Here is a 10,597-nt window from a genome sequence, read left to right as displayed (position 1 = left end):
CAATTTTTAAAGTGTTTATTCATTTTTTTTTTTCAAATGATGGTACAGACAACATGAAAGCACAGAGAGGAAGGGAACTGAAATCATCCAGTACACGGATAATGCAAGGCAAGGGCTGAGGGGCAAGCAAGAGTACCAAATGGAGTAAAATATCGTATCAAAAATTTTATTCATTTTGTTCATATATATATATATATTTATATAGGACTGATAATTCTCTTTAACGATGCAAAGCAAGGAATGCCCTTTTTTGTCATTTATCATTAGCCTTGGCTTTCCCAATGTAGACTTTAATCCTCATCCAAAACCGAAAATTAAAAACAAAATAAAACAAAATAAAATAAAAAAAAGGAAAAAAAATGAAACAAAAACAGAAAAAGCTGGACACAATTTCTTTTATTTTGGGAGGCTGGGTGAGGGGTGCCCTGAAGTCCTGTCCGATGTGGCGTTGAGTTTATTAGTGGCGCATTTCGAGCGTTTCCACCGGAGTTTGGATCTCTTGAGCAATGGTTCGACCTCAACGAGAGAATGTCTTTCCACTGAAAAAAATTAATAAATAAAAATAAATCTTTGTTTCAACATGAAAATATCCACGCTTTCTAGATTTGTCATGAGGAAACATTCTGCAGGAAGGAAACCAGAAAAATCCCTTCTGCTGATGAAGACAACTGAACAGATAATGATCCAGCAACTGTGGTATGTTTTCATCTATCGTTTTTCTGATTGTTCTGTGATTGATGAGTTTCATTTCCATTTTATACACCTGAGTTTCTGGTATCACGCGTTTTAAAGAATTCACGAGAAAACTACTCAAAGAGCTGCTTCCTTCAGTTACACAATGCCCACGGAACGTGTAGTCCAACAGGGTGGGTTTTTAAACGACTCTTTATTGGGTTTAGCTGGAAAAGCTCAGTTCTGACTCATTTTCAACACACCTGGAAAATAAAACAAAGCTCTGAAAGATGTAGAGATAATGTATCTCAAGTCTGAATCTGGTTACCTTTCAAACAGAAAGCTCCTTTCAGGGGATAATGTTTGTCATTCATGCACAGGTGTTTGTACATGAAGTCAAAATGTTCAATGAAAATAAGGTCAACACGAGTAAACAAAGACCTGAAGCCACATTGTTTTGTTGTGGTTTGGATTAGAACCTCTGATCTGCGCTGCCGAGTTGGTGAGAAAACAAGAGGCTACTTACGAAATGGTCTTCATCTCCTTCTTCTCGGCGTCGGGCCGCGCGCGGTTCAGCACCTTGAGGAAATCTGACGTCTTGGCTCTCATACGTGTGTGAATGTAGGCCTGGGAACAAGGAGGAGATTCCACTGAAAAATAAGATCTGATCAAAACTCTCAAGATTTACAGATAGCAGGAGGCTTTTAGCTCATTTGTGCCACTGGCAAGGTTTCAAACCAACAACAGAGACATTTTAGTTTTGAAATGTGTTTGGAACAGTGAGCTACAGAGATGGTACGAGATAGCCTTCACTTACAGCAGCTCATAAATCTTATGTTCACTCTCAGGTAAAACAACCAACAATCACTTCTTTTCCTATTCATTACATACCTCTGAATGTAATTTACTACATAAAACACCTTAATTGTGGTCAAAGGCAGTTCAAAAACCAGTCTGATCACTGAGCGTGACAAGTCCTTTAAATGTAACCGTTGTTGGACCTTTATTCAACAAGCCACTGAAGAGCAGAAAAAACTTGTGGCCCTTTAAAACTAGATTTACTTTGACAGATTCCTCTTTCATTTTCACTCAGCTGTGTCATGAACTGCAGCCAAAACATTCCTGGGCTCAAGTGTTTGATTTTGCTTACAAATAAGAGCAGGTGGCACATTTTGGAGTGTAGACATCAATAACAGAACATTTGACTACACGTCTAAAAGCCATAACTGCTAAGTGGGAATATTTAAAGTGTTTGCAAATCATTGCAACCTCGTTTCAAAGTGTGTGATTTAGATTTTCGAACGTGGTGGGAAGTAACTCACCTTAGAGCACTTTATGTGGTAGTGCAGGTAGTCCCTGAAGGTGTGGATGAGGTTGATGGTGTTGTCTCTGGCATTGGCATTGGTGTGACGAGGAAACAGCACTTCAAATGGACAGAATGCCAAATTAAACGTCTGAATGTGGGGTGAGGTCAGATTAAGGGCAAAGATTATGGCGGTACTGACCGAAGGTGATGTATCCGATGTTGTCCCCGATGGCGGCGTCCGTGTCCTTCAGCTCCAGGGGCGGCTCCCTGTGGCTGAACAGCACCTGGGGGGCCGTGTGGCTGGCTCGCCGACCCTCTTTAAACTCCTAAACGCAAGAAAGGCACTATTTTAAAGCTTCGATTCATTAGGGACACATTACATCAGTGGTTCWCAAACTTTTCAGCTTTTGACCCACAAAATCCCAGCAGCAGAAACCTGTGCCCCCAGCTGTGTTTGCTTGATAAACATTATTTTCACGTCAAATAAACAAGAGCATAGCAACATTATTTATCACATTATTTTTGTCCATTTTAAGTACACTAATCGTTCTTTTGTAACAACAAAGGCAAAAAAAACTGCTGCTAGTTGTCATTTTTTAGTGTAATTAATTCAGAAAATGTTTTCAGGACCCCACCTTGATGTTTCAGGACCCCACTGTGGGTCCCGACCCCAACTTTGGGAAACACTGCATACATGATGCATAAAGAAAGTTCCAAGTTAAGTTAGTCTGAAGTAAGTTTGAATACACCAACATATTGGGATCAATTGTCTGTCTAAAAGCAGTGCTTTTAATAATAGTTAGCTTAGTAAAAATGTGTTTAACAGCAAACAAATCAGCTTTAAAATAAAACTAATTGAATCAGTTTTACCTTAATGATAACTTAGTCACTTGTTACTACAATTAGCAAACAAATACCATACAATTGTGTTGGCTTGGTTGCTATTCAACTAACAAAGAAAACTAGTGGGTTATGCACCATTTTCCAGCAAAAAGCAAGGTTAAAAAACCTTTTTATTTACCTGATTTCTACCAACAGCTTAACTAGCCCTAAATTTCATTCTACAGAGTAATTAAAAGGCAATCTTTCCATTATTCTGACATGAAAGTGAAATAAAATGAAATTTGATTAAAAGCTGTGCAAGAAGAAGCAATACATTAAAATAAGTTTCAACTTGGCTCATCAACTTTAATATTTTGTTCTGCACTTGATTTGTTATGACAGACTATTATTCTCCTACAATGGTTCAGTTTGATGCATTTAATAATACATTTTATTTATAAAGTGCCTTTCAGGACACCCAAGGACAAAAAACATTAGTCTGAAACATATTGAAAATGCTCAAATGGCTGCTGTAAACACTCTGCAGCCATATATTTTACAAGAAAAGAACATTTTTATTTAATTTAACCTAGTTTAAAATGAGGTGGAGCATCATGTTTTAAACAACACATTACATCAAATCGGGTGTTAAGTCATATTTGGTCAAACTAATTAAACCTGTTTTCAACTTTCTGTTTTTTTAAACATACATTTTGATCCCTGGGCAATCCTGGTATCATGAGAGGTTGGAGAAGACCACCAAATCGTTTTGCTAACTGGGAAGACCCCAAGAAAATTGGTCTGAATTTTATTTTTTCTGTATTCTAAATAGGATTTCTTGATGCTATTTAAAAAAGAAACTCAAACTATATTTGAGCATTGGGATTTCTCAGCTGGTAATGAAAATAGTTGTGCTAGCGAGAAGGGAACAACAAACATTTGGAGCTTTTTTTATTTTGCTCTAAATCATCAGTTGTTGGTACTGCTCAGAAAAGTGCTTTAAAATATTATTTAGGATTATATTTCAAACATTTCCTTCAAGAGATTTGAGTGATTAGCGGATAAGGTATTTATTTATTCCTCATATTTTAACAAATTTCTTAAACATTGCACTTTAGCTGGGTATATTTCACAACACTACCTTGAGAYTTAATCCTTGGTTTGAYATAAAGGGTAACAAAAATGACGTAATCTTCACACATCAAGTCAATAATTTATGGCAAAATGAGCTGTTAAGACAAATTTATGCCTCCCGGGGATTTGCGTATTCAATTTACTGTCCAATTTCACTGGACTGTGAAATGTGAAACTATGACATCTTGTTACTTTCAAGTCAAACTTTTAAAGAGAAAAGGACCAATGTGGGAAAGAGTAAGTGCTGCGACTTGAAAATCTTAATGAAGCCAGTATGGAAGTAGATCTTGGGTCGCCTCGCTCACCTGCATGAAGACTTTGCCAATGATGACGTCATCGTCGTCTTTAAACACCGTGCTGAAAACCACCGTCACTCTGTCTTTCTTGGCCTCCACGTACCTGAGAAGGCAAAAAGATGACAGGGAAATTAAAACTAGAGGAGAAAAACATCCAAAACCCAGGAAGGGATTGGACTCAAACTGATAAGAAAAACACCAGCTATAAAACAAGAACACACAAACGCTCGATACTCAAATCTTTTTTGAACCTACATTGACTCATCATCTCTGTAGTGGACCACGGCCCTCTTCTCGCCCTCTTTGCCTTCCTCCTGGAACTTGAAGTACTTTTCAAACACCGAGGCGAAGCAGTTCCTCTTGAGCATGCCTGCCTGGTGGATCACCTCATCTTTGTTGGCTGGTAGGGCCTCCAGGTCGTAGAGCAGAGACACGTTGTAGCCTGAAAGGAAGAAACAATAAAAAACATCCCTGAGTGGACTGCAGTTCAACTTTTAATTATGGTCGTCTAATTAAATAAGCATGAAGTATGATGACCTGGTAGAATGAGTTCATAAAAGCCGACGTTAAATGTTAGTGATGCAAAAGAACTACAACTTTATAGAAAAATCACATAATTTTAGGTTTTAGCAAGAGTTCCTCACTTATGTAGGCGTCCCCACTATGAAGTAGAGACCTGGCTGTTTACAGGCATGTACAGGACTTTATCAGCTGCCTCATGAGTAGAAAACATTGGTTTACATTTAGACTTCAGGTATGTTTTATTAAGTCTGCATCTGCAAAATCAGCTCTATAARTACGTGCAGCACATGTCAAACTAAAGGTCTGTGGGCCAAATGTGGCCCACCTCAGCATTTTATTGAATTTGACATCCCAAATGTACAGGGACAGATACTGGATTGTAAATGGGTTAAAAAAGGATCAAAGTCCAAAGATAGACCMCAAAATCTAAACATTATAAAAAATAGCTCAGTACTGTAGGTAGCAGATTGATGCAAGCTTAAAAGAAACTGACACTCATGACGTAAATAACAAAACCGCCAACAAACAAACAAAAAAGAAGAATTACTACGTTTCAGTTTGTGTCATTCTAAAATAAGCTCAGTAACAAAACTTACCAGCCTCTGGTGGAACCAAGAAGTTCCCATAGGCCCTCTTGAGCAGCTGTAATTAAACAAACACTTGTTTGTGTGGTTTTCACAGAAAGAACAAAACACAGGTCAAGAAGACAATCAGAGTTTGGAAGTGGGGAATAAAAAAAGTGTCTAAATTGTGGTAGAGTTGACGCCGTTTGTGCGGCTCAGAGCCATATTTAGGTTTTTATGAGGCACAAGGCTTGACAGATCTTCGCAGCTTGTGTGAAATCACAAGATGGAGGAGGAGGTGTAATAAACAGCCCAACAGTGATAAGATCAGTGCAGGTAAACACAGGGCTGTACAGTAAAAGGGCAGGAATGTACAGGAGGTAACTGAGAGACTGGTCGCTGTCACTATCAGACGCCAGTTAGGAATGACGATAACGTACTATAAAACTGTTTGTCCAGRCTTCCTCATTTTTTCTGTCAAAATTTCAGAGCTGCGAACATTTCTAATGAAAACCAGATGAGAGTGTGTGAGAAACGCCCCCTGCGACTCACTTCCCTGACACGCAGAGTGACTGAACTGGTAAACCTGTCACTCATCCCCATACTTCTGAGCTCAAAGGAGCGAGGGGTGGTGGTGGTGGGGGGGGTGTCTGAGCGGCTGCCAAGACATTGGGGAAAAAAAACAAAAAAAACGTCTGTCTSTCTGCTGCTTGCTCGCAGTCGGCACTTCCTTGCCTGGGGTGAGTCACTCGAGCTCACTTCCTGTTTCAGCCTGCAGCCGCAGCAGCTGCTTTCTTCCTTACATGGCAACAGAGCGCTGCCACTGTAGGTGTGTGCTGCGAGCGCAGAGATGACCTCTTTGCTTCCTAAATCATTACTTCAACATTTGTCAGTTTTTACAGCACTCAGCACTCACACAGTGACAGTATTTGTTGCACTTAAAGAGTTCCCTACACGATTTATCCTTACACAAAAATGTCATACATTTCTACGTTTTGAAATCTCTCTTTTTTTTAACGTTTGTTTCACCTCGTCAGCTCCGTGCTCCTGCAGCTCCTTGTAGAACTTCAGGGAGATGCTGATCATCACTTTGGTCTTGTCCCCGTTGGGGTTGGAGATGTGGTACAAGACGCCATCAAAATCTGCAGGACAGAGAAACAAAATGAGCACCTGCTGGCCGTGAAAGGGTTCTTGTGTTTTTTTGACACATTTTGTATTTGGACAATAGGAAATACTGTCTTAGCCAAGTGGATAATAGGAAATGACTGATGAGAGACTAAATACATTTAATGTAATTGCAAACATTTGTTTCTGCTTGTACTTGGCTGCAATGTTACACTAAAGCTGTGTTTCCCAAAGTTGGGGTCGGGACCCAAAGTGGGGTCCCKAAACATCAAGGTGGGGTCCTGAAAAKATTTTCTGAATTAATTACATTTTTGCCTTMGTTGTYACAAAGGAGTGAGGTTAGTCTATTTAAAATGGATAAATGTAGTATAAAAATATTGTTACTATGCCCATGTTTTGTTGACCTGATACAAATGTTTATCCTCCAAAAATAGTTGGGGGCACAGRTCTCTGCTACTGTTATTTTGTGGGTCAAAAGCTGAAAAGTTTGGGAACCACTGCACTTTGGTTCCCAAAGTTGGGCTTGGGACCCAATTATGGGTCATGAAGCACCTTGGATAATCTCCAGAAATCAATTTAAAGGGTAATAAAATAATTGCTGATGTAATATGTTCCCTATAATTATTACAAAAACACAAAATAAGTAAAAAATAATATTTATATTTGTGTACAAGCTGTTCAGATTGTCAAAAAGCCTGTGTTTTTAAGGTTATTAATGAAGTTCATGTACTCAGACCAGTAATATTTGGGGTCACAAGTTTTGGCCATGGATATTTTGTGGGTCAGTAAAAAGTTTGGGAACCACTGCACTAAAGTGTAGCTTTTATAATTGTTTTGTAAACACGAAACAAACCTTCCAAAAATAAAACCTTTACATTTATTATTCCAATAAAAAAATAAATTCCTTCACCAAAGACTGCAGAAAAGCCTTTTTTTTTCACAAATAAACTTGTTGTAATTCTTAAATTAGATCACACCGACAGATTTTGGGTTTCATTTTCATGACTTTATAACCTAAAATAGCAGATTGATAATTACACAGCTGCTCTGCTGAAGATAGCACTGAAGTATTAAAAACGTGTGAATTTCAATGCTAAAAAGATGAGATGCAAACATGTTTTTCACAGTAAAATCAGAAGGTGCTTACCTGCAAACGTCACTTCGACAGCCTCTGGTTTGGTTCTGCAAAGGAAAAATAATTGAATTAATCATAATCTGTTAGCACCACTGACCTATTTGTAAATGACATGATGAACTTTAGCTCCACAGGTACAAAAAAACCTGAAATGACCCTTTATACAGCTGGTGTATGGTAGTCAATTAAACAATAGTAATGCTTTGTTAACAAGACAAAGAATTTTAGTACTAATGAAAGTAACACTTTTAACGTTAGTTACTTTAACTAYGATTTAGTTTTTCTAATATCCACAAAATAAGTAAAAATTTGTTTTATAACTTGACTGATTTATTTACTTATTGCGCAGCTTTTCTCACTGCAGCGGCTTCAGTCTGCTCAGTGATTTGTGGGCTTAACAAAAGAACACAATCAAAAACAAAACAAAACACAGACATCTTTCTTGGTTCTGAGTGGCCTGTGGGCTTTTTCCCCATGTGCACTCGCTCTCTGATAGCAGGTGTTTGGTCTCACACACACACACAGGTCAGACCTGTCTGTGCACCAGTGATGACGCTCCAATGATAAACTTCAGACACAAAAGTTCTGGAAGGTCTGGGTAACACCGTGTTGCTTCGGTTTCTCTCACTGCCACAGTGAATTAGTGATGTGCAAACACTTGCAGATGTTTATTAATTTGTTACGTGCCATGGTCTGTTGAAAGGTGGGAGAGCTACACTTGAACAACAAGGGAAAGGCTGTAATAATATAGAGATTAGAGGTGAAAGAAAAAATTCTTTTTTTATTGTAAAGAACATGCTTGTCAAATATAATTCAATACATTTTATTTTCTACTTTATGACTATTAATGTTAAAAAAACCTGCCTGTTTTACTTCATATGTGTCATATGTGAGAAAGGAAATGTTGTCTTTTGCAGCAAAAACCAATACATCACGTCAAAAGGGGAAATGCTTCAATTGTAGAAGCGAAATGCCTCAAAGGTATGAGGAAAAATGCCTTGTAATATGTGAAAAATGTTCTTAGAATACTGATAGGAATCTATAACTTGTGTTAACTTCCCTAAAGATAAATTCAACAATCATCAGCTTAAACATTTACAATCAGTAAATGTCTGAAGCCTGATTTGGATTATTATTACTATTATTTTTGTAGCTTTCCCATAAAATATATTCAGTTTAAAGCCATAATTGATAGACTTTTTAAACACTTGATGTTTCATACTCATAAAATAATCTATACACGCTATACCAGGAGAGTAGATTTACTAGACTGCAAGCTAATGCTGTCATATGTTTCCTAACAATTCAATCTCCTAAAGCTTTCAGTAAATAGTACTTTATAATGTACTGTGCAACACTTCAGTGCTAGTATGTAATGTCTGTAGTAAATGAGCTCTTTGCAGCTGGATGCTGCAGAGACTTGTCTGAGCAGCTGGTGCAGAGGCAGGAGGACCTACAAAGACCTGACTCGACCTGACTACAGGAATGCGGAAGCTGGAAACAAGAGCTGCTATACGGCTGTGCAGAATCGAGGAAATCACTCTAATAGCTCTTTATTCTGCGTGGAATTATCAGAAGTGACCAAACTTGTGTCGAAAACTGTTTTATTTCCTGCCTAATGAAAGGGGAACTTCTTCATTTGAGCCATAAATGTAATGTGGATATTGGTGGGTTACTGACAATGTATTTTCATAATTGAAACAATTTGCTTAATATCTGCAAGGCCAGCGGTTGCAAATTTACATAAAACGATTTATTATCTTCAATTAGAAATAGGAGTATTGCCGGGTGGGGGTTATCCTGAACGGGGTTACAGTTTTTGACACAACACGGCCAGTGCAGACACACCCCAGCTTCAGGCAAAGCAGCCCCGGCGAGCTAAACGGCTAACTCGGCGAGGAATACCTCACTCGTACAGGTGTATGGGAAACAGGAATGCGCTGCGTTGTGAACTTTTATCGGCTACRGCTTTAAAATCAGCCGTCATCTTCGTTGAAATGCTAAAGTGGGGGGGAAGCTAGCTGGCGTTAGCAGGTCTCTCACCCATTGGATGCGCCGTCGAACTTCAACGTCAGCGTCTCCTCAATGATGCGGTTATTAATTTCTAACAGGATCATCGCAGCGGACGCCGGTGCCGAGGAAGAGGGGGTATGAGTGGTGCTGTTTGGCGAATTTAACCCCTGTGAGTTAAATACTGTCAATTTTTTTCTCTCCCTCCCCTGACAGACCAGACCGCTTCCGTCGAAGCTCCTTCCGACTGCAGCTTCCGCGTACTTCACTCTCAGGACCCCAAAATGATTTGGGTGGCCAAAATATTGCCTGTTGTAAATTTTGTCGATTTTGTCTGTTTTTCGGGATTCAGATCATTTGGCTTAATTTACCATAAAAGAAAATAAGTCTTCTGGCTCTCAAACGATCCTTCACTTAGTTCTAATGAGACAATGCTAACCTCAGCTAGTTTACCATTTATATTTTATACAGCTAAATCAAGATTTGATATTTGATAAACCTATGTATTAGGATTGGGCAAAATTGACAAAATGAATCAAGATTAATTGGGGTATTTAGCCAATAACAATTAATATGATGATTAATCACCTGGAGTCCCTGGACGCCTGCACGTCCACAGTTTAAATCACTAAAGATTTGCTTTCCCTAAAATATCTTTTCCAAAAGTCTGTGTCAAAAGTAACAGACTTCAGGCTATACATCAATTTTTTAATTGTGTTGATATACCAAGTATAAAACCAGAGTTTATGTTACATAAATTACATAAATACATACAGAAATAGCAGCATTAATTGTATTTATCGTCAAGTGCCAAAAATAATCGATAAGTAAGCAATCAACATAAGTTGAAGTCAGCCCACTTGACATATTTCTTATACAATAATTTTATTTGGCGTTTGATGTAAAAAATATTAAACTTAAAACTGGGATCCTGGTTTGTGATGCCACCTGATTGGTTGCACAACACTAACACAGTCCACGGGAAACCTCACTTCTTGGTTAAGCTGTGTGA

At 38.4% G+C, this 10,597-nt stretch overlaps 1 protein-coding gene across 1 annotated transcript; it reads right to left on the bottom strand.

The window, feature by feature from the left end:
- arpc2 (actin related protein 2/3 complex, subunit 2) lies at positions 1–9,832 on the bottom strand. Its single transcript, XM_014020044.1, has 10 exons — positions 9,619–9,832; positions 7,588–7,622; positions 6,345–6,457; positions 5,349–5,394; positions 4,486–4,672; positions 4,240–4,333; positions 2,178–2,304; positions 1,995–2,095; positions 1,199–1,299; positions 1–539 (listed from the first exon to the last, which is right to left on the bottom strand). The coding sequence occupies exons 1-10, from the start codon at positions 9,690–9,692 to the stop codon at positions 518–520; spliced, it is 900 nt and encodes a 299-aa protein (XP_013875498.1). The 5' UTR covers positions 9,693–9,832; the 3' UTR covers positions 1–517.
- Positions 9,833–10,597: the final 765 nt, after the last annotated feature.

This window comes from Austrofundulus limnaeus, unplaced genomic scaffold, assembly GCF_001266775.1.
Source record: "Austrofundulus limnaeus strain Quisiro unplaced genomic scaffold, Austrofundulus_limnaeus-1.0 Scaffold238, whole genome shotgun sequence".
In the NCBI taxonomy this organism is placed as follows: domain Eukaryota; kingdom Metazoa; phylum Chordata; class Actinopteri; order Cyprinodontiformes; family Rivulidae; genus Austrofundulus; species Austrofundulus limnaeus.
Note: the sequence above shows the minus strand (reverse complement) of the source record. Positions and strands in the feature narration are given on the sequence as shown.

Bases quoted from the DNA above. Each gene is read 5' to 3' on its own strand.
- arpc2 (XM_014020044.1), bottom strand. From the start codon at position 9,692: ATGATCCTGTTAGAAATTAATAACCGCATCATTGAGGAGACGCTGACG. The intron at 7,623-9,618 runs GTGAGAGACCTG...TTTCCTTTGCAG, and splicing joins TTCGACGGCGCATCCAATGG to AACCAAACCAGAGGCTGTCG. The intron at 540-1,198 runs GTAAGTAGCCTC...AATTTTTTTCAG, and splicing joins AAGGAGATGAAGACCATTTC to TGGAAAGACATTCTCTCGTT.